At 40.6% G+C, this 24879-nt stretch overlaps 2 protein-coding genes across 2 annotated transcripts in view; both read left to right on the forward strand.

Annotated features, from left to right (window-relative positions):
• The first annotated feature begins 298 nt into the window (after positions 1 to 298).
• On the forward strand, positions 299 to 22279 carry LOC136399341 (zinc finger protein 420-like). The gene is given in 4 exon segments (XM_066374419.1): positions 299 to 407; positions 11728 to 11869; positions 16842 to 16915; positions 18804 to 22279. Coding segments are annotated over 4 exon segments (1932 nt in total). The 5' UTR covers positions 299 to 392; the 3' UTR covers positions 20505 to 22279.
• Positions 369 to 24879, forward strand: part of LOC136399330 (zinc finger protein 420-like) — a 39742-nt gene continuing 15231 nt past the window's right edge. Inside the window, exon 1 of the mRNA XM_066374387.1 lies at positions 369 to 407. Coding sequence (XP_066230484.1) covers positions 393 to 407 — 15 coding nt within the window. The 5' untranslated portion in view covers positions 369 to 392. The remainder of the gene's footprint in view (positions 408 to 24879) is intronic.

Raw genomic sequence — 24879 nt, forward strand, 5'->3', positions numbered from 1 at the left:
AGGCACAGACATGCTCCAGAGAGGAGACTGTACCCGGGATGCATTCGTGAGAGTGAGGAGCAGGCATGGTCAAGGGAGGTTAGGGCGTTCAGGAGAGCAGTGCCCATTCTCATTGCTGTGGAATGTGTGGACGTCTGAGGGAGGACAGACAGGTGAAGACAGGAAAAAAATACAGTTTGTTCTCCCTGTAGGAGCACTTGTGGCTGACTCCAGTGAGGACGGACAGGAGAGTGTGGCCTTTTCAGCATTTCCAGGTCCTTCTGTCTGTGAGTGCGGTGGAAGTGGATAGAGGGGCTGTGTGGACACCTGTGGTAGCACATTCTGAAAATGCAGACCTGACTCCTCAACATATTGTCCCCTGAGAAAACAAGCAGGAGCAGGACCAGGACAGAATGGCTGCTTCTCAGGTAAGCGATGTGTCCTGGGCAAAGGCTGTGTTTGCTTTTCCTCCTAACTTCAGTTGATTTAGGACCTGCAACCTCTGATTCTTTACTGGTAGTGTCCCTGCCTAGTGACGTTGTTTCCATTTGCTTAGTTTTTTAAATTTTATTTATTGATTTTAAATAGTAGATGGAAAGATGGAGGCAGAGAAAGCGGGGGGAGGAGTGGGGAGCATCAGCTCGTTGAAGGGATTTCCCTTATGTGCCTTGACTGGGTCAGCCCTGGGTTTCAAATCAGCAACCTCAGCATTCCAGCTTGATGATTTATCGTATGTACCACCACTGTCAGCTCTTTCTCTTTTTCATTCTTTTTTTTAATGTTTATTTTATTGATTTTAGAGAGAGATGAGAACATTGATCTGTTCCTGTATGTTCCCTGGGCAAGCGACCTTGGGTCCAAGCTGGTGAGCTTTGCTCAAACCAGATGAGCCCATGCTCAAGCTGGTGACCTTAGGGTCCTCTGCATCCCAGTCTGATGCTCTATCCACTGCGCCACCACCTGGTCAGGCGCAATATACTTTTGTATGTTGATTTTATATCATTCGACTTTATCGTGTTGTTGTATAGTTGCTAATTTATTTTGGTGGGGTCTGGGGTTTTCTTATTTCTTTCTTTCTTCTTCAGTGAGCGGAGGGAAGGCAAAGACAGACTCCCGCATGCCCCTGACCAGATATACCTGGCAAGCCCACCAGGAAGCCATGCTCTGCCCATCTGGGGTCCTTGCTCTGTTGTAACCAGAGCCATTTCTTAGCACCTGAGGCAGAGACCATGGAGCCATCCTCAGTGCCTAGTGCCAACTCGCTCCAATTGAGCCATGGCTGCAGGAGGCAAAGAGGGGGTAGTGAGAGAGTGTAGGGTGGAGAAGCAGATGGGCGCATCTCTTGTGTGTCCTGACAGGGAATTGAACCGGGACTGCCATACATTGGACGAATGCTCTACCACTGAGCCAACTGGCCAGGGCGTTGGGTGTCCTATATACAGGGTCATCTGGAAAAATGATAACATTACTTGTTCTTTCCCATATTAATGCCTTTTCTTTCTTTCTCTTCCCTGATGCTCTGGCTGAAACTTCCAGCACTATGTTGAATAGAAGTGAAGAGACTGGCAGCCTTGTGTTGTTCCTGATTTTAGTGGAAAAGCTTTCAGTTTTTCTTCATTTAGTAGGAAATTAGCTGATGGTTTGTCATATATGGCCTTTATTATGTTGAGGTACTTCTATTCCAATTTTATTGAGTGTTTTAAACATAAAAGGAAGTTGTATCTTACTGAATGGCTTTTCTGCATCTATTGATAGGATCATATGATTTTTCTTTGTTTTCTTGATGTGGTGTGTTATGTTAAACGACTTATGTATATTAAACCATCTTTGTGCTTCTGGAATGAATCCCACTTCATCAAAATGTATTATTTTTTAAAAATTTTTTAATTTATTTTCAAGAGGAGAGAGAAAGTGAGAGAGAGAGAGAGAGAGAGAGAGAAAGAGAGAGAGAGAAAGGGGGGAGGAGCAGGAAGCTTCAACTCCCATATGTGCCTTAGACCAGGCAAGTACAGGCAGGGTATTGAACCGGTGACCTCAGCATTTCAGGTTGGTGCTTTATCCACTGCGCCACCACAAGTCAGGCCAATGTATTATTTTTTTAATGTGTTGTTGTATTCGAGTTGCTAGTATTTTGTTTAGGCTTTTTGCATCAGTATTCATTAGAGATAATGGTCTGTTGTTTTCTGTTTATTTTTGTACTGTCTTGTCAGGTTTTGGTAACATGATATTGTTGACCACATAAAATGTGTTAAGGAGTAATGCTTCTTCTGTTCTTTGGAGAATTCGAGATGCATAGGAACCAAATCTTTGACTGTTTGGTAGAATTCCCTAGTATAGTCATCTGGTTCTGGACTTTTATTTTTGGAAATCATGGTTTTTTGGGGGGAGGGGCACGTAGACAGAAAGAGTGACAGATATGGAAAGACAGGAAGGGAGAGAGATAAGAAGCATCAGTTCTTTGTTGAGGCTTCTTCGTTGTTCATTGATTGCTTTCTTATATGTGCATTGACCAGGGGCACTAGAGCAGAGCTAGTGACCCCTTGCTCAAGCCAGCGACTGTGGGATCATGTCTAGCAACTAGCATGAGTAACCCTAAGCAAAGTAACCCTATGCTTAAGCTCATCACCTCCTGATCAAGTTGGATGAGCCCATGCTCCAACCAGTAACCTCAGGGATTCGAACCTGTGCCCTCTGCATCCCAGTCCAGCCTTCTATCCAGTGTGCCACCGCTGTCGGGCTTTTGGGTGGTTTCTGATACTTGTTTGTAATTCCTCCCTCTTTATGGGTCTATTTAGGTTTTCTACTTGTGACTCAGTCTAGGAAGATTGTATTTGTAGGAATTTATCCATTTCATCTAGGTTGTTTAATTTGATGGCATAAAATTTTTTATGGTATTGTACTATGATCTTTTGTATATCTGATTTTTGAGGTAATTTCTCATCTTTCATTTTAGATTTGTTTACTATGAGTCATTTCTCTTTTTACCTTCATGAGTCTAGCCAATGGTTTCTCAATTATATTGATCTTTTATAAACTGAGCTGTTTGTTGTATTTGTTTTTTCTATACATTTTCTATTCTGTATTTCTTTTAGTTCTGCTTTAATTGATACTAATTTACTTCTTCCATTTTTTTTTATTCTTTTCCTAGTTACTTAAGGTGTCATGTTAGGTTGTCTACTTGGGATCTTTTATGTTTCTTCATATGAGACTGTAATGATAGAAACGTTCCTGTTACATATACTTTATTATTTTTGTGTGTGACAGAGACAGAGAGAAGGACAGATAGGGACAGACAGACAGAAAGGGAGAGAGATGAGATTGCATCGGTTCTTCATTGCAGCACCTTAGTTGTTCATTGATTGCTTTGTCATATGTGTCTGGACCAGGGAGCTACAACAGACCAAGTGACCCCTTGCTCAAGCCAGTGACCTTTGGTTCAAGCCAGTATCCATGCTCATACCAGATGACCCTGTTCTCAAGCCAGCAACCTCGGGGTTTTGAATATGGGTCCTCTGCGTCCCAGTCTGATGCTCTATCTGCTGTACCACCACCTGGTCAGGTATCTTATTGCTACTTTTGCAGCATCCCTTAAATTTTCATGTCAAATTGTTGCTTTCTTTTTTCTATATGTACCTTTTTCGTGTGTGTGTGTGTGTGTGTGAGACAGAGACAGACAGGGTCAAATAGGGACAGACAGACAGGAAAGGAGAGAGATGAGAAGCATCAATTCTCTGTTGTAGTTACTTAGTTGTTCATTGATTGCTTTCTCATATGTGCCTCTATGGGGAGCTACAGCAGAGCAAGTGACCCGTTCTTCTAGCCAGTGATTTTTGGGCAGAAGCCCATGACTGACTATAGGGTCATGTCTATGATCCCATCAGTGCTCAAGTCAGCAAACCCCCACTCAAGCTGGCAACCTTGGGGTTTGAAACCTGGGTCGTCTGCGTCCCAGTCCAAATCTCTTATCTACTGCACCACCACCTGGTCACACCTTGTATTGTTCTTTCTGATAGAGGCAGTCAGTTCTTCTAGATCTCTCATTTTTTTTATTTTTTTATTCATGAGTCTTCTCTGTGTAGCATCTCTAGTTGCCTGTTTTTGGTGTTACTTATTCTCTTTTTTTTTCTGGCCTGTTTTATTAGCTAAACTTGCTACCTTATTTTTCAGTTTATGTATTGAGTTCTTCATCTCTGGTTCTTTTTGAAAGTTCAAATCTCTTTTATGAAGTACTGTTTTTGTTCATTAATTTGTTTCTCAGCTCAATAAAGAGCTTATTGTTTTCATGGAAATTATTGAGTTTTTTTATATCATCAGTTTTAAATTCTCTTCTATGTCCTGGGTTTCCATGTAGTTGAGATTTCTTTATGGAGATTTTTAATTACTTATCTGAATTACGTCTCTTTCTTGTGTGTCCATGGTATTTGATTTTTTCTACCTTGATGGCATTTGAGAGTGATATTGTTAAGAACTCTAACAAGAAACAACTAAAAAATGGGAAATAATAACTGAAAAAAAATTCATGAAAAATATAAAAATTATATATACAATGATAAGTATAATGAAAAACCACAGGAAAGGAGGAGAAGCATAGAAAAGGAAAAAAGAAATCACAAAGAAAAATAATAAAATATAAAAGTTTAAGATAATAAAATTTAAAAGAGAAAGAGAAGAAAAGGATAAGAGAAATGAAAGTAAATAAAATGGAGAAAAGAAATAAAAGGAAATTTTTTTTTCAGGTTTTTGTGGTTACTACTTTTTTTCCAATACGTGTTTCTCTACTGCAAGTTTTGGCTCTGAGATTCTTGGGAAGATCTTCCCTGAGACCTCACTGTTAATGATGCAGGCAGGGCCGCAGTCATGGGTGGATGTGGCGTGTAGTGAGGGTTTTACAGCTTCAGGTTTATAACTTTACGGTTTTGTGGCTTTAATGTCCTAGCAGTGGCGATTTGATGTCTCTTGGAGCTCCTCCCCACATGTCAAGAAACCAGGAGACCCAATGTGGAGTAGCTCTATTTCTCAGTGGAGAGAGTGGCTCTGGAGAGCTAGCTGTGGGTTCTGCCACTGCCATTCTTCCTACCCACGAGGTGAGCGAGTTGGCACCTGAGAGACTGGGGCGCTGCACTTTGTTTTGTTGCAGAGTGTGGAGGGCAGGCAAACCACGGGAATTGTGGCCGAGACCCTGAGCTCAGCCCGTCCCCTCACTCCCCCTTAGTTCAGCACCTCCTCTGCCCCTCAGCCTCTCCGCTCCTCCTATCTGAAGGAGGCTCAGGCACTGTGGGCTTGATTCTTCATGGTAAATAAGACCCAGGCAGCATGGCCCTTCCTCTTCCCCACAGAGCAGCAAAGAAAAAGAAAAAACCTGGTCAGGTGGTTTCTCTCCTCTTCAGAGCTGAGCATGAGTGCGTTTTATCTTCTGCCCCCTTTTCAACCCGCCACACCTTCAGTCCATTTGGTATGGAGATCTTTCAGGTGCACTGTAAACCCAGCTGGGGTTATTTTTGTAGTTGTTCAATTTGTTGAAATTTCATTTGGAGTTATCAGGGTTATCTCTCATGTCGCCATTACTCACTAATCACTTTCTGATACTAGAAATATCCCCTTTGTAACATCAACTGGAAGGACAACTGTGTCCATCATCCTTATAAGGATGGATCAGAGGCTCAAGCATCAGTAAGAAGGGAAAGTAGGCTTTAGTTTCATGTGGCTCTAGCATCACTTCTGTGGGTCTGGATTAAGGAAATGTACCTTCTATGGGTCAGAATAGCTGAGGAAGTTCTGACAGAGAAGAGCAGCTAGAAGAGACCTGCTCACTAGATTGCTGAGAACGTCTTTATTTTAAAGGAGTGTGAAAGAACAGAACGTGGAGGATGCATGTGGATGGGTAGTTGCAGAAATTAACTGTTTTTATGATTATTTCCAAATTTCATTATTTATATTGTGTTCCTACGATGTCATAACAGAGCTCTCGATGAATGTGTATAAAAATTTTCAAAGAAATTAGAGACAACGAATCAGTTGCTTTAAAATGTTTTCTATTATTATGGATGTTCTTCTTGCTTCTGTGTTTATTAAAAACGAGTATTACCTGACCCGGTGGTGGCACAGTAGATAGAGCATTGGACTGGGACACAGAGGACCCTGTTCAAATCCCCGATGTCACCAGCTTGATCGTGCGATCATAAACATGACCCCATGGTGTCTTGCTTAAAGACAAAGTTCTCTGGTTTGAAGCCCAAGGTTGGTTGCTAGCTTGCCTCATGGAGTAAGTGGGGGTCACTCGTTCTGCTGTAGTTTCCCCCTACTCTCGACAATGCACATATGAGAAAGCAGTCAATGAAAAAGTAAGGAGATGGAACTAAGGACAGATGTTTCTCATCTCTTTTCCTGGTGATCCCTGTCTCTCTCTCTCTCTCTCTCTGTCTCTTTCTGTCACAAAAAAAAAAAAATAATAAGTATTATTCACAAGTGATTCGTGAAACTACAGAATCACATATCTTTCATTTTATTTTCAAGATTATTATTAATTCATTTTAAAGAGGAGAGATCGACCAAGACAGTATAAATAGGAAGAGAGAAGGAGCAGAAAGCATGAACTCCAATATTGCCTTGATTAGGGAAGCCTAGGGTTTTGAACCGGCAACCTCAGTGTTCCAGGTTGACACTTTTTCTTCTGCACCACCACAGGTCAGGCTCTATCACTTTCAAACTGTACCTAGTTCTGTGTATAATGTGTTAACGTTATTTGAGCTATTTTTTCTTCTTGCTTAAGTTTATATTATTACCTGACCTGTGGTGGCACAGTGGATAAAATGTCAATCTGGAATGCTGTAGTTGCCAGTTCGGAACCCCGGGCTTGCCTGGTCAAGGCACATATGGGAGTTGATGCTTTCTGCTTCTCCCCCTTATTTCTATCTCTCTCTGTCTCTTTTCTGTCTCTCCTCTCTAAAAAATGAATAAATAAATAAATAAAAAATGATAAAAAGTTTATTATCCGTTATAGAAACTTCTATAGATGTTTACAAGTTTTCCTAGTAGTATGGGCTAGTCTTTGTACAATTTTTTGAAAAATTATAGGTTACATTTGAAGTAAAACTCAAGGTCCATCATTCACTGTATTGTTTGTTCCAAAAAGCAGTCTCACGGCAAAGGAAGAAATATCTTGTTCTAAGATTACGTATAATAAATTTTTAGTTGCTATGAATCCTAATCCTTGAGATCAAGAAATTCCAGCCCTGGCTGGTTGGCTCAGCGGTAGAGCGTCGGCCTGGTGTGCAGGGGACCCGGGTTCGATTCCTGGCCAGGACACATAGGAGAAGCGCCCATTTGCTTCTCCACCCCCCCCTCCTTCCTCTCTGTCTCTCTCTTCCCCTCCCGCAGCCAAGGCTCCATCGGAGTAAAGATGGCCCGGGCGCTGGGGATGGCTCCTTGGCCTCTGCCCCAGGTGCTAGAGTGGCTCTGGTCGCGGCAGAGCGACACCCCGGAGGGGCAGAGCATCGCCCCTGGTGGGCGTGCCGGGTGGATCCCGGTTGGGTGCATGCGGGAGTCTGTCTGACTGTCTCTCCCCGTTTCCAGCTTCAGAAAAATACAAAAAAAAAAAAAAAATTCCATTCAAATTTTAGGTCAAAGTCATGTATGTATTTTCCTTTGTGTTTTCTTTCTCTGTGCTTTTCAGGAGTGTGGCACGTGGACTGGAGACATTGGTGTCACCGGTAAAAAGAGAGTTTGGTAGATGTGTGGAAACACAGGCCCCATCTCCACACTTGATTGAGAATGAGCAATTTTAGAAAACAGGAGTTCACTGTTGTCCATGTCAAAAGTGAAGAAGTACTTACACTGCCAAGTTGCTGTGACTTTTTCACCTGACAGATATACACAACTCATCATGACTGATACAAATACAGCACTGACAAATCCACATGCCTGTGTTGATGCCTTAATTCTGTTGATAAATTTTTGAGAGAGAGAGAGAGGGAAATGCCATAAACTTGCTATTTCACTTCTTAATAATTAATTGGTTGATTTCTTGAATATGCCTTGACCAGGAATTGAACCTGCCACATTGGTATATCAGGAGAAAGCTCCTGGTGTGGGTGAAAGAGAACATTTTCCTACCAGGTCATGGTGATGCCATACAGTGGTACCTTGAGATACGAGTTTAGTTTGTTCTATAACCAAGCTCGTAAGTCAGTCAACTCGTATATCAAACAAATTTCTCCCATTTAAAATAACTGAAATAGATTTAATTCATTCCAGCCCTGTGAAACATTCCCAAACCATCCTAAATTATGAAAAAAGACATGTTTTTAACTAAGAAACACACATGTATACATTACAAATGTATAACAAAATATATGAAATAAAAGAAAAAAGTGTTATTTAGTACTGTATTCTAACCTTGGACACAGACGAGTGCGGCTAATGGAGGTGAATGGCAGAGGAGGAGGGAGGGAGGAAGGGATGCAGGCACTGTAGACACAAAAACTAAAACTGCACTTCTTAACACTAAATGTAAACTAAAACTGCATTTTCTTTACTTTAAACAGAACTAAAACTGTATTTTCTTTACTTAAAATGAAACCACAAAAACTTAATTGTAAAAAAATGCACTTTTTTAACTTTAAACTTAACCTAAGCTTAACGTTATGTATTTTTCATTTAATCATCGCCTGTTTTTGCCATTTGGATGTACTTTCAGTACTTTCACTTGCAGGACTTTTGAATAAAAATCTATCCAAAGAGGTTTGCTTTTGCCTTCCTTTTAAAATGGTACAGAAATGTGACAAACAAGTGTCATTAAGAAGTGCTGAAGCACGACCAGTTGAAACTTTTTCTGGGTGTTTCTTTTCAATGAAACTTGAAAGCTTCTCCCACATTGCCAGCATGTCTTTAATTTCACTTGTAGAAATCACTTCCTCTGACTCTACCTCCTCCTCACTACTGATCTCCTACAGAAGCTCCGTATGTTGCATCATCTGTAGCTCCTTCAACTCCTCAGTTGAGAGTTCCTCCTCATGTTCCTGGACGAACTCGTTTACGTCACCCTCATCTACCTCCAGACCCATAGACTTTCCAAGGGGCACAATCTCCTCCAACGCTTCTACCTCGGTCTCGGTCTCTGGTTCGAATCCTTTGAAGTCCTTGTCTGCAACAACATCAGGCCATAACTTTTTTCATGCCGAGTGAAAGGTTCTTGTAACCTCTTGCCATGCCTAGTCAATAATGCATAAACATATCATGATGTAGTGATCTTTCTAAAAGTCTTGAAGGGTTAGAATTGTATTCTCAGTCACCTCAAAGCAGCTGAGGAGTACATCACACGTTTTGCTGTGCTTATTGCAAAGGAAGGCTACATCCCCCAACAGGTGTTGAACTGTGATGATACAGGATTGTTTTAGGAAAAAATGCCCTGGAGGACTTTCATCAAAGCAGTGGCGGAACAAGTGCTTACAGTGTAAAGCTTTTTTTTTTTTTTTTACAGAGGCAGAGAAAGACAGGGACATACAGACAGGAACGGAGAGAGATGAGAAGCATCAATCATTAGCTTTCCGTTGCACGTTGCGACTTCTTAGTTGTTCATTGATTGCTTTCTCATATGTACCTTGACCGAGGGCCTACAGCAGACCGAGTAACCCCTTGCTAGAGCCAGCGACCTTGGGTCCAAGCTGGTGAGCTTTTTGCTCAAGCCAGATGAGCCCGCGCTCAAGCTGGCGACCTCGGGGTCTCGAACCTGGGTCCTTCCGCATCCCAGTCCGACGCTCTATCCACTGCACCACCCCCTGGTCAGGCAAGTGTAAAGCTTTTTAAAGTTGGAAATGACCTGCTGATCCATAGGTTGCAAGATTGAAGTCGTGTTGGGTGGGAAGTAGAGGACTTTCACGAATTTGAACTCATCAAGAATGTCTTCTTCAAGACCAGGTTGGTGGGCTGGAGCATTATCAAGGATTAGTAATGCTTTCATTGGGAGTTTAGTTTCTTGAAGATATTTCTTCAATGTCGGACCAAAGATGAAATTTACCTATTCAATAAAAAACTGCCACGTAACCCATCCCCTAGCATTGGCGTGCCACATAACCTGCAGGTTTTTTTTAAGACTTGTGAGTCGTAAAGGCTCGAGGATTTTCAGAATGATACACTAGCAGTGGCTTTACTTTACTAGCATTTCCACACAATGCAAGGGTCATATGGTCCTTCATGGGTTTATGGCCTGGCAGCTTCTTCTCCTCTGCGGTGATGAAAGTCCTCCTGGGGCATTTTTTTCGAAAACAATCCTGTTTCATCACAGTTCAACACCTGTTGGGGGATGTAGCCTTTGCAATAAGCACAGCAAAACGTGTGATGTACTTCTCAGCTGCCTTAATGTCAGCACTCACAGCTTCATCATGCCTTACCACCAAGTGGATGCCAGATCTCTTTTTGAAATTTACAAACCAGCTGTGACTTCCTTAAATGTATCTTCTGCTGCATCTTTTGAGATTGATGGTTCTTTCTTTTTCAAATCGCTGTAAATAATATGTGCCTTTTCGCATATTACAGTCTCTGTCACTGTATCTCCTGCCAACTTTTTCTCTTTCACCCACACCAGCAGAAGCTTTTTCATTTCTTCATGGATATTTGTCCTTAAATGGGAAAAAATTATAGTTCCTTTCACTGGATTGTACTTTTGATGGCATCCTTTTGTTTAAGGATGGTACAAATTGTAGATGTATTGCGGTCATACAGCCTTGCCAGTTCAATCACTCGTACACCACACATTCATGTTTTTCTATTATTTCTTGCTTCTATGGACATCATTCTCTTCTTCTTCTTGCCACTGTCCTTTACACTCATATTATTTGGCCCCATGGTAGCACACAAAAAAAGTTAGTAAAAAATGCAAAAATGATGCAAGAATGAGTACAGCGCACGAGATTCAGCTTGATTCTGCAGGTATCACGTGAAACAATGAGATGCTGGTGTTGTTCTGCCGATTATGGACCTGTGCACCAACGTGCCAACTAGTGGCAGCTTCCTGAATCACAGCTCGTATGGGAATTTTGCTTGGATCTCGAACAAAAATATGCACCGAGTCGCAGCTCATATCTTAAAAAATTTGTATGTTGGTTTGCTTGTATTTCAAGATACCACTGTAATTTTAAAATTCATCTTGTAAAGTTAAGTCTGTGTAATGGATTTATGGAAATGTGTAATCCTTATTACTCAGTGTTAGAAAATAAGTTTGAGAATATTACTGTGTGAAAGATTAAGAAAACAAAAGATAAAACACTTTTTGCAAAAGAATATTGCTGCCTGACAAGGTATTGGCACAGTAGATAAGACACTGACCTGGGACACTGAGGACCCAGATTCAAAGCCACAAGATCAGTGACTTCAACCCAGGGTCCCCCGATTGAGCGTTGGTTTATAGACATTACCCCGTTTTTGCTGTCAGGATCTCAAAGGTTTTTGACTTAAGCAATGAGTCACTGGCTCAGCTAGAGCCACCTGGTCAAAGTACAGATCAGAAGGCAGTGAATGAACAACTAAAAGTCCCACAGCTTGAGTTGAAGTCCCACATCTTCTCATTTCTCTCAAACCAGTTTGTGTGGCCCTCTTTCTCACACCCACTCAGGAAAAATATATATTGCTGGGTAAAAATGATCTTACTGAATTATTTTCTCTTAGGACAAAACCACTTCTAACTCTGTTTCCATGTTGGATGGCATTGTGAACTGAGACCGTGGAACTTTGTTAATGTGTCTTTTCTTCCAGAAACCATTGACCTTCAGGGATGTGACCTTCAGGGATGTGACTGTAGATTTCTCTCGGGAGGAGTGGGAATGCCTGAACCCAGCTCAGCGGAAACTGTACGTGGATGTGATGTTGGAGAACTACAGGAACCTGGTCTCCCTGGGTGAGGATGACTTCCTTCCTCAGTTTATTCTCTACCAGCAGCTTTTTCTTCTGTTCTCTAGGGTGAACATCACGTAGGAGCTTCTACCTTGCAGGGTAGATTTTACAGTTCTCCCATCAGGGACCAAATATGGGGGTTTGGTGGCGTAGAAACAAAGGCTTCATGATGCATATTGATTAGAACTCAGTGTGTGAAAACTTATGTGGTGTCTATAATGATTAAAGTGCAATCAGAAAACACGTATTCTGGAAAGCTGTTTTTTAGAACATTGTAATATTGTATCATGTCTTCTTACCTGGGCACAAAATGAATTAGAAATTGAGCTGGGAAGGAAAATGACAGTATCCTTCCATTGAGATAAGTGGGAGGAGGAAGCAGATGAGGCACGTAAGAGATCTAAATGTAATGGTGGAAGCCAGACCTTACAGTGTGGTTGGGAAGCTGCTGCAGTGGAAAGGGGTCTGAGAGGCCCAGGTTTATTCTGGTTGCTGTCAGAGAGGGACAGCTCGTCTCCAACATGTCCCATATTCCAGCATCCTCTCAGGACTCTGCTTTTGCTCTAGCGACCTCTGTCTTCACATTAGCAGTGGGGTCCAAGTCTTCCCCGTGGACTGAGGGCTGCCATGATGATTCTTCTTCTATAGCTTTGGGCATCACAGAAAACCTGTGTTTGTATCCGAGAAATCACATGATAAGCTGTTTTCTCACTTGTAGTTTGTTTGTTTTTGTTTTTACAGGGACAGATAGAGAGTCAGAGAGAGGGATAGACAGACAGGAACAGAGAGAGATGAGAAGCATCAATTATCAGTTTTTTGTTATGACACCTTAGTTGTTCATTGATTGCTTTCTTATATGTGCCTTTACCGTGGGCCTTCAGCAGACCAAGTAACCCTTGCTCGAGCCAGCGACCTTGGGTCCAAGCTGGTGAGCTTTTTGCTCAAGCCAGATGAGCTCATGCTCAAGCTGGCGACCTCAGGGTCTCTAACCTGGGTCTTCGCATCCCAGTCCCACGCTCTATCTACTGCGCCACCGCCTGGTCAGGCTCATTTGTAGTTTTTGATGGAAGTGGTTGAGATCTTCAGATTGGATCCAGAAATTTCAGGAATTCTGGGCACGATGCCATGTTTTCAGAATTATTTCCTTACCTCCCTCCCTGTCTGTCTCCCTGCCTCCTTTCCTTCCTTCTTTCCTTCCTTCTTTCCTTCCTTCTTTCCTTCCTTCTTTCCTTCCTTCCTTCCTTCCTTCCTTCCTTCCTTCCTTCCTTCCTTCCTTCCTTCCTTCCTTCCTTCCCCTTCCTTCCTTCCTTCCTTCCTTCCTTCCTTCCTTCCTTCCTTCCTTCCTTCCTTCCTTCCTTTATTTCTTCCTCTTTTTTCCCTCCTCCCTCCCTTTCTCCCTTCCTTTCCTTTTCTTTCTTTCAACAGAGAGAGATAGACAGAAAGAGAGAGACATAAGAAGCATTATTTGTTTTTTGCTGCACTTGTTCATTGACTACTTTCATTTATGTGCCTTGATCTGGGGCTACAGCAGAGTCAGTGACCCCTTGCTCAAGCCAGCAACCCTGGGTCATGTCTATGATTCCATGCCCAAGCCAGCAATCCCGTGCTCAAGTTGTTGAGCCACTTTCGATTGGGTACCTTTGGGTTTTGAACACAAGTCTTCTGTGTCCCCATTCAACATTCTGTGCTCTGCTCCACTGCCACATCAGGCCAGATTTATCATTTCGAATATAATGGAGGATTCCCACAAGACTGTACAGAGTGAAGACTTAATGATTTCATTACAACATAAAGCATCTCCCCAAAGTGTGAAGATCTAATTCTGTTTTAGTTCAAAATGTTCTTTTGCTTAGTATGGATTATCGTTACAAATTTCTGGTCTGGTCCCTGGCCCTTTGTTTCAGTGGGAGAGTGTTCGCTTGGAATATAGATGTCCTGGGTTCGATTCCACTCAGGAGATACAGGGGAAGTGACCATCTGCTTTTCCTCTCTTTACACTTCTCTGTTTTCCTCTGTCTCTTTCACTTTTTCTCCTTTTTCCTCCTGAAATCATGTCTCATTTGTTTCCAGTTTGTTATCCCTGGGTGCCTACGATGGCTCTGTGGTGTTTCCACCTCAAGCACTAAAAACAGCTCAGTTGTGACCATTGCCCTGGGTGGATAAAACAACAGCTCCAGGCAAGGGTTTTCCTGTGCATCACATCGAGGTGCATGCATGAATCTCTCTACCCCCCTTTAACTTGGAACAAAATAAAAATATATTTCCAGTCTGTTATTTTTAATTTTTAACATTAGAATAATTTCATGTCTCTATGTATCTCATGGAGTCCTTCAATAGTTACTGCCACAGGTGACCTTAGATTATTGCACAGTAGGTGGGAAAGTGTCCATTGTTACCTGCTTTCATTATCACTGTCATTCTGTCATTCGTTCTTGCGCAGTTGGGAGCTGCCCAGGACTCTGACTTTCTCTTTCTCTGTTTTTACTTTTTGATTAGATTTTTGTCATTTTTTGACTTTTGAATTCACAACTGCTTTTATAACATGCAGAATTGTTCTCCTTTGGTAAGAAGTGGGATACAGCATTATTGGACAGTTCATATTTAGGAAGTAGCTTTGTTCCTTAATTCAAGTTTATTTCAGGAAAAAGCAATGATGAGGTTTTTCGTTTGTCAGCATGTTTTTTTATTATGATGTGCTTAATCTGAAATATTTAAAGATTAGTCTGTCCATATTTTACAACTTTCTAATGCTTTCTTTATTTAGAAAAAATGGTGTTTTTTTTAGGTGGATTATGGCCTACACATTTTTATATCATTAGGTGAAATACAGTAAGCCAGAAAAAATTTCTCATGTCACTTAAATATCTTTATTATAATTATACTTGATAGTTATTTTTGAATGATTTAAATATATTGTCTAAAAATTTTTCTATACAATGTCATGATGAAAACTTTTGCTGTTTGATGGTACACTGAGTTATAAATTATGGTTAATATAAAAGGATTTTTGATCACTGGAACATTTATTTAATTTTCAAAATTTGACAGATTAATTTTCTTGGTTTGCATTTTATTTTTTATTCAGTACTATTTTGTACTAGTTTCAGATGTACAGGAGAGTGGTTAGACCCTAATATACTTTATAAAATCTGACAGTATTCCCCATGATGTTTCAGGGACCCAGCATGGATAATACAGCATGGATAATATTACTATACTTTCCATGCTGGACTTTATATCCCACGACCACATTCTGTTACTACCAGTGTATTCTTCTAAAGTGTTTCAACTTTTTTTTTTTTTTTTAAGATTTTATTTATTCATTTTAGAGAGAGGGGACAGAGAGAGAGAGGCCAAGAGAGAGAAGGGAGGGAGGAGCAGAAAGCATCAACTCCCATATGTGCCTTGACCAGGCAAGCCCAGGGTTTTTGAACTGGCGACCTCAGCATTCCAGGTCAATGCTTTTACCCACTGCACCAACACAGGTCAGGCTAAAGTGTTTCAACTTTTTGACCCAGTCTTCCAACTCCTCTGCCCTCTGACAGCCATCATTCTGTTCACTATATCTGTGAGTTTCTTTCTGGTTGTTTATTCATGTAGATTGTTCTTTAGATTCCAAATATAATTGACATTATATGGTATATGTGTTTTTCTGCCAATCTTATTTCACTTAGCACAATACCTTCTATGTGTGTTATGCTTCTGCAAATGCTTTGGTTTCATTCTTTATCTCATCATCCATTGATTTCTTAACATGTCTATTTTTATTCATGATTGTTTTATTTTACAATGACCCTGATTCTCTTTTCTTCATTTGAAAATTACCCTCCCTCCCTTTTTTTTTTAACTGAGAGTGAGAGAATGCAAGGGAGATGACACACATCAACTTCTAATTGAGTCACTTTAATTTGTTGTTCAGTGACTATTTCTTATGTGTGCCTTGATGGGGGTTTTCAGCTGAGGCAGTGACCACTTACTCAAGCTGGCAACTTTGGGATCAAGTTAGTAACCATGGAATAATGAGAATCCCATGCTCAAGCTGGCAACCTTGATACTAATTTTCCTTTTTTATTTTGTATATTTTTTTAGTGAGAGAAAGAGGGACAGCAGAAAGGGAGACAGATGAAAAGCATCAACTCATAGTTGGGACATCTTAGTTGTTTATTGATTGCTTTCTTACATGTACTCAGGAGTCATCTGAGACACTGACTCCTTGATCAAGCCAGTGACTTTGGCCTTCAAGCCAGCAACCCTTGTGCTTAAGCCAGTGATCCCACTGTTAAACTGGTGTGCCTACACTTGAGCCAGCAACCTTGTGGTTTTGGACCTGGGTCCTCAACATCTCAGCTGTCAATATTTACGGTGCCATTACTTGGTCAGGCCTGCTGTCTTTGCTCTTAAACTTTTGAGCCTACGCTAAAAAAGGTAAATGAGATGCTCTGGCCAGAGACCTCAGGGATGAGACCTGGTACCTCAGCATCTCAGGCTGACACCCTGTCCACCACACCACCACTGGTCATGCTTTTTATGTTTTTGATATCTGTCATCAGTACTGCAGTCTCTGTGTGCTTGAACAATTACTCACTTTTTAAAAATTGGACTTTACAGTACATTCCACATGTACTACCATTCTCTTGGCACTCTGTCATGCAAAACAGAAATCTTTTGGAAGCAGTGAAGCATCCAGTTCATTGAGCATACAGTACTGTCTTTTCTATGTTTCTTGAGAAGAAACTGGTAATTGGGAAATTTCTTTTATCACCTTTGTGTGCTTGAGTGTTTCAGCAGATATTGTTAATAATGGAAGTAAGTTTTTATTCCTCTTTGATGTGACTTTTCTCATTGTTACCTTTCTTGGTCTTGCTTTGAACTCTTAACCTACCTTTGATGTACTTAAAATGTAATTTTGTCAATACTTGCTGGTATGACCATTTACCTTGTGTCATAACTATGAATATTTATTTTGTATCTTTCAGCTGTGCCATCTGAAGACAACCAGACCTTGTTACAAAATCCAGGGATAGCAAATTTCTTCTCTAAAACAGTACTGGTAAGACATGGAAAATGTGGTCTTGGTCATGTAAACTTAATGGAAGCCTCAGAAATTTTGGAAGAGTGGTGAGAAGAGAGGATATTAATATGGACAGAACTAACCTGCTGCAAATGATTTTTGTTATTTATATATTTTGAGAGAGATGGAGACAGTGCCAGAAACATTGATCTCTTTCTGAATATGCCCTGATGTGGGATTGAACCAGAGACCTTTACATACTGGGATGACAATGAAACCAATGGATGGTTTTGGCCATGGTGGGACCATTATAATCATTAATTAAGTGTTTATTTCACTCTGGCCTGTTAAGCACTCAGTTGGTTAAAAGTGTCATACTGAAACAACAAGGTTGTGGATTTAATTGCTGGTAAGGCCACACAGGAGAAGCAGCCATTGAGTGGTCAACAGGGTTGGGCAAAAAATGAATTCTTCCCTTGTTCCTCTCTCTCTCCTTGTGTCTTTCTGTCTCTCTGAAAATAAAAAGCAAACTGAGTTCTGCCTCAATAGGTCGGTTAGTTGGAGACTTCTCAGGGAGCACAGACATTGTTGATCTGATTCCCTTGTCAAGACTCATACAGGAGCAGTTTAATTTTCCTGTCTATATATCCCTTCCTTTCTCAAAAAAACAAACAAACAAACCAAAAACTTATTGCATTGATTATATCAAAAGAGAAAAAATGGAGAGACAGGAACATAAATTTGTTCCTATATGTGTCCTAGCTGAGAATCAAACCAGCAACCTCTGTGCTTCAGGATGATGCTCCCAAACAACTTAGCTATCTGGTCAGGGCAGGACTATTATTTGTGTTTAAGTCTCTGTGGTCTCTTCTTCAGGCACTAAAAAATTGGCTCCGTTACTGAGCAATACAGCACCATCCCCACATGGACAGAACATTGCCCCTTGTTGGGCTTGTCAGGTCGATTCCCATCAGGGTGCATGTGGGACTCTCTCTCTGCTTCCAATAACATAAAATAAAATAAAATGAAAATTATTATTATTATTATTATTATTTGTATTTTTCTGAAGCTGGAAACGGGGATAGACAGTCAGACAGACTCCCGCATGCGCCCAACCGGGATCCACCCGGCACACCCACCAGGGGGCGACGCTCTGCCCACCAGGGGGCGATGCTCTGCCCCTCTGGGGCATCACTCTGTCGTGACCAGAGCCACTCTAGCACCTGGGGCAGAGGCCAAGGAGCCATCCCCAGCGCCCAGGCCATCTTTGCTCCAATGGAGCCTCGCTGCGGGAGGGGAAGAGAGAGACAGAGAGGAAGGAGAGGGGGAGGGGCACAGAAGCAGATGGGCGCTTCTCCTGTGTGCCCTGGCCGGGAATCGAACCCGGGACTTCTGCACGCCAGGCCAACGCTCTACCACTGAGCCAACCGGCCAGGGCCTAAAAATTATTTTAGAAAATGAAAATAAAAAACTATTGTTAGCCTGACCTGAGGTGGCTCAGTGGATAAAGAGTTGACCTAGAAATGCTGAGGTGGCCAGTTCAAAACCCTGGGCCTGCCTGGTCAAGGCACATATGGGAGTTGATGCTTCCTGCTTCTTCTCTTCTCTCTCTCTCGCCCTCTTTCTCTGCTCTAAAATGAATACAAAAAATTTGAAAACAAACCAAAAAAACCTAATCATTATTATTACATATTTTGGAAAAAATAATGAAAAGCTACAAACTTATGTAATCTTTGGAGTAAATTATTAGTGGAGTTGATTTTCAAATGCTTTTAATTTCAATGTCTATAACATTAATTTTGGAGCAAATTTTGTACAGTCAACATGGTTCAATATGTATAACAGAGTAGTTATTTGGGAATTAGTGTATATGTTAAGTAAAATTATACCTTTCACTAAAAGCATATCTATCTTTGACGATTACCAGAGTACACATAATGAAGACAGAAGTTATCAATGCAATAAACATTGGAAAAACTTTAAACAAGAATCAGTTCGTAATCAAAATGAGAAAACTCCATTTCCAGAGAACCATTATGAACAAGGAAAAGTGTTTGACCAGAGAGCACCTGCTAATCATCAAGTTATTCATGTTGTGGAGACAACAAATGAACAAAGTAAATGTGTCAAGTCTTTTAAGCAATCTTCAAGTCATTCAGAAGATGAGAATATTCATACTAAGGAGGAAGCTTACACTTATAATTTATGTACCAGAGCTTGCAGTAAAATATTCAATGTAAATATACTTAAGAAAGCACATAGTGGGGAAAAACTTGATAAATTTGAAAAATCTGGAAAGACAGTTTATTTGCATTCATGTCTTAATTTACATGAGAGAAATATTCATGCCAAAGAGAGACCTCACAAATGCAGACAGCTTGACAAAGCCTTTAGCCATTCCTCAACTCTTACTAGACATCAAAGAAATCACACAGGAGAGAAACCTTACAAATGCAGACAGTGTGCCAAAGCCTTTAATAGTTCATCAAGTCTTACAAAACATCAGAAAATTCATACTGGACCGAGTTCTTATAAATGTTTAGATTGTGGCAAAACCTTTATCCGAAAGTCAAAGCTTACTGTACATCAAAGAATTCACACAGGAGAGAAACCATACAAATGTGAAAAATGTGGCAAAGCCTTTAACCAATCCTCAACTCTTACTAACCATCAGAGAATTCACATGGAAGAGAAGCCATACAAATGTAGAGAATGTGACAATGCCTTTAAGATTTCCTCAGCTGTTATTATACATCAACGAAGTCACACAGGAGAGAAACCATACATATGTAGACAATGTGGCAAAGCTTTTACTCAACCCTCAAACCTTACCATACATCAAAGAATTCATACTGGAGAGAAACCATACAAATGCAGACAATGTGGCAAAGCCTTTACCCAAGCTTCAACTCTTACTACACATCAAAGAAGTCACACAGGAGAGAAACCGTACAAATGTAAAGAATGTGGGAAAGCTTTCAGCAATTCCTCAACTTTTAATAACCATAAGAGAATTCATACTGGAGAGAGGTCTTATAAATGTTTAGAGTGTGGCCAAACCTTTATCCGAAAGTCAAAGCTTACTGTACATCAAAGAATTCACACGGGAGAGAAACCATATAATTGTAGAGAATGTGGCAAAGCTTTTAGCCGTTCCTATACTCTTACTGCACATCAGAGAATTCATACTGGAGAGAAGTCTCATAAATGTTTAGAATGTGGCAAAGCCTTTAGCTGTTCCTCAACTCTAACTATACATCAAAGAACTCACACAGGAGATAAGCCGTACAAATGCAGACAATGTGGCAAAGGCTTTAGGCAATCCTCAGCTCTTACTAAACATCAAAGAATTCATAATGGAGAGAGGTTTCATAAATGTTTAGAATGTGGCAAAGCCTTTAGCTGCCCCTCAACTCTTACTATACATCAAGGAACTCACATAGAAGAGGAACCATAGAAGTGCAGACAATGTAGCAAATCTTTTACTCAACTTTCAAGTCTTATTAAACATCAAAGAAGTCACAGAGGACTGAAACCGTAGAAATGCAGCAAAACTGGTAAAGCCTTTAATTTCTTACCTCTTACTAAACATCAAAGTCACAAAGGAGAAATCATACAATTTAGATAATGGGCAAAGCCTTGAGCTTTTTCTGAACTATTAACCATCAGAGGATGATGGGAGATCCTATAAATGTTTAAAATGTGGTAAAACCGTTATCTGGAAGTTAAGTCTTACTGTACGTCAAAGAATTCATATGGAAAAGACTATACAGATGTAGAGTATGTGGGAAACTTAGAATGTCATCTTTAACTAATAATCTGAGAATTCATACTGTAGATAAGCTTTACAAATAAACAGAATGTGGCAAAACCTTTGGCCAGTCCTGAAACCGTACTCATCACCAAAGGGTTCAAACTGTACTGAAACTTTACATTTGTAGGGAATTTAAGAAGGTATTTGCTTGGCAGGAGAATCTTACTAAACATTAAAGAATTAATTCTCAAGAGAAGCCTTACCAATATGGAAGTTTGGCAAAACTTTAAATGACTGATCTCATCTTCCTTAACAAGAGAATACATATAAGAGAGGCAACTTGCAAATGTGTAATATGCGATGAAGTTTTTTACCTGTGCTGAAAACTTGCTCAACATTGCAGAATTCATGATGAAGACAAACAGTAAAAATGTCAGTGATTTGCCACAACATTTAACCTTTCTTCAGGCCCTATTGAGCATCAAACCTTCAAATGTAATTTATGTTTCAAAGTTTTTGTCCTTATCCATATCCTACTCAACATTTGCTAAGACTGGAAAGAAGAGTAGCAGACATAAAACAGGAGAGCTTTACACAGTATGGTTACCTTGCTCAACGCCTATGTGAATAACAAAATTTCTCACCTCAGGGCTTTCACAATGTATCGCCCTTGGATAAGTTCTCTGCGTAACTTACCAATACCTCACTTTTTTGGCTTATTTTTAACAATCTAAATTTAGGTTGAAAACCACGAGGAGCCTGCACATGGATTCTATTAAAGTCACGTGCTCTCAGTCTTGCTACTCTCTTCTGGCATTCTGCCATGGCCTCCATGCAGAAAAAGTCATGCTGGCTTTTCCCGCCAGGGCTTGTGAGTTATAAGCTTGTCTGTTTCTATCTCCATTGTGATCTCCTGTGTAACTGCTGCTCACCCTTCAATATTATCGCTCTGTTTCATAAATTTTGCTAATTGAAAAAAATCGAGTCTAGTATAATTAGGGAGTTCTTTTTAACTTATGATCTTATATATATTATTTCACTTATCTGTTTCCTGATCAAGCCCACTCAAATTTACATGGTTTGATAAACTAAAATACAATATGTGCATTAATAATCTGAAGATGTACAAATGAAAGGACAGGAAAACTGTGTGTTCACATCTTCAGTAGAATAGGGACATAAGGCATCAATATGTAATTTTTAAAGAGCTGATAAGTTACTAGCCAAGTAGACAATTCTGGGGATTTTAATGTGAATGATTTTCTGTACTTTTGTATTTTTCCTTTTTTCTCTTAAAACTCATAAATCTTGATTATAGAAAGTCACAATGTAATTATTATTAATATAAAACCTACCGTAATATTTCTTTTTTCATTGGTCATGATATGTTAATAACATAATCTGTTCCGATTTTAAGAATGGTTTCTGTGGAATGTAGTGGCATGCAGAAATCGCCTGGAAAATGCAGGTAATTTCACAGAGATCATACAAAGCTTCATATTTGTTTAGTATATTCCATTTTTCCATTGGAGAATAATACTAGTATATTAATGTTATAAAGTTATTCTTACTTTTTGTAAATGATGTCCTTCAAATGTGGATGAAAAATATATAAATGTGTAAATTTGAACTCAATTGAACATGAACAATAAAGGTCACAAAAATGGTTGCAGGAATGACTGTCATTTACTCAGGGTGGGATAAAACTTTCTGCTGCAGTTTTCCCTGAATCCTGAATAATGATCTTAAGAAAGATTTCAATGAAGCCAGGGAGGATGTTCTTACTACTTGATTGCCAGCCTAAGTTAATTATTTCAGAATGTGGTGATCTTTCTTCCTAGAAGCTGTGCATGAAGGACTGTCATGTAATAATCTTCAGCCTCAGATTTTTTATAAATATACATAAGGACCCTGGCCGGTTGTCTCAGCGGTAGAGCATCGGCCTGGCATGTGGAAGTGCTGGGTTTGATTCAGGGCATACAGGAGAAGCACCCATCTGCTTCTTCAGCCCTCCTCTTTTCTCTCTGCCTCTTGTTTCAAACCAACACTGCTAGTAATTCCAGGTCCTGAGTGGGAGTGGTGCGGAATTAAGAAAATACACTTTAAAAATAAAATGATGGGTTCAGAAGTGATCTACAAAGCTGCTAGTAAAAACAGAGCATGCTTGAAAACCACTCCCTCCTTTATTTCTAGGGCAAAGTGAGGCCATTAGCAAATCAGAGATTTCTGGTCACAGTTCCAAGGCAACCCAAGAATTTTACCAAGTGCAGAAAACCCCCACCATACATAACATCTTAAATACACAAAACAAAGAATAGAAGAAACTTGCTTCTCATCTTTCTGGGGACATGGGGGTAGGATGACCATAAACCATCTAGCATTACAGCTATCATGGAGGTGTGGGGAAGGGCTTAGCCTTTTGCAGTTTGATCAGGCAAGCGAGGTGGGGGTTGAGCAGACTGTCAGCCTACAGCCAGTTCCCCACTCCTCTTTCCCCCCCAAATCTAAACTGCAAAAACCCTGTTGGCTTTTTGGTTCCAAACATATCCCCCTTTTCTTTTTTTTTTTTACTTTAATTCCTGTGCTGTGATTGATATTGAACTGATTTCCAATGTTCTGATTTGGAGGCAGACTGGAAAAATATGAAATAAACACAATTAAAATAGCCACTAGTAACAAATGCCAAAGCAAGTGTCTTAATACAATGAAGGGATTAAAGCCTTTTAGATTATCAAGCAAATTCTTAGCTAATACAGCAGGATCTAAAATAAAATCTTTGCAGTTTTGACTGTCCTTGATATGTTAATGTAATTCACCAAATCCATGTTGACACCATCACCGCTCCACATTATTTGTAAATGAAACCCAACCCCACTTCAGTCTGAGAACTGTCCCTAGGAGCAGGAGTCACATTCATATAAAGTCCACATGGCACTGGAACTGTTGTCACATCTCCACACTCTGCAGCTAGCGTCCAAGTCCCAATGACCACTGCTTCTAGCACATTAAACTTTTGTCTCAAACTTAATGTCAATACTGGATTTCTGGAAATGATTCAGGTAGACTTGAAGGGCCATCTGTAGCGTGTGCAGAGATGGAGCTTTTGTTTTCTTTAACCTGGAGAGATGAAACCAGGGGGCCTTTCCCTGGTGTTTGCAGCTCTGCGGTGGTGAGAACCTTGGGATACACTATGCTGGGGATACAGGTAAATTCATAACAGAAGTGTGCAAAGGAGAGAGGCTCTGAATTTGGAGAGTATGTCCTAGCCTAAAATAGGCATGGGGCATTGAGGCAGTAGAAAAGAGTGTGTAAAGGAGACCCTATATATTAAACAAGGCAGTGAATTTGTGAAAAACGGGAAGGAAAATAAGACTGTCAACACACACCAGAGATTTTCTAGAGATGAGCATAACCTGAATATTCAGGCAAGGCAGAGTAAGTGGCCCTCTTGTCTATAAGAAATGAGATAGGCTTATCTGCTACTTGGATGATTACCCTAAGTTTGTCCACAGTGACGTGAGATGAGGCCAACAGCCCTGGGCATTTTCAGTCTTCAGTGGCAAATCCCAGCAGGCTCGGCAAGGTTAGGTCAGAGGTGACTGGGGTAGAGCTGGAAGAGACTGAACCCTCCCTTCCAAGAGCGGGGGGCAGCCTACCTTCCAGTGTTCCTTTTTCCCACAGCGAGGGCCTGGCCCTAGCGGGGGCCAAGAAGCCAAACAGGTTTTAGCCCAATAACCTTTCCACTCTTGAAGCAGGCCCCTGATGGGAGTCTTATGAGGCCACTTTGGGATGTTGGAGCCTTTAAGGGTGTATGCCAAGAGCTGGTATTTTGCCTGATCTCTTTGGGCTCTCTTTTTTCTGTTCCTCTCGGTCATTATAGACCTTATAAGCTATTCTCAGGAGATCTCGCTGAGGGGTTTGAGGATCCTTCCTTGCCTATATAAACTTTTTGCATATATCTAGAGCTGAATGGAAAAAGGACAGCATTATCAGCCAAATCAAATAAGAGGGTAGGAATTTGCAGGAGAAAGGTTGGGCATGAGCTAAGAGAACTAGATAGATGAAACTGTGTCGTAGACTGCAAGTGGCAAAAAGTCTTTGTAAATTCAAGGCTTAGGACTTAGCAAAAGGCTCAGTTCTCCCACCTCCATATCGGCTATGAAGCTGAGTATTTGTACTCACTTCACTTGCTTGCTTAAGTTCCTGGAAGCAATTTACATGCCCTTCCTCTCACCCTTTGTTTGTTCAG

The sequence above is a fragment of the Saccopteryx leptura genome, chromosome 3 (assembly GCF_036850995.1).
Source record: "Saccopteryx leptura isolate mSacLep1 chromosome 3, mSacLep1_pri_phased_curated, whole genome shotgun sequence".
Classification (NCBI taxonomy): Eukaryota; Metazoa; Chordata; class Mammalia; order Chiroptera; family Emballonuridae; genus Saccopteryx; species Saccopteryx leptura.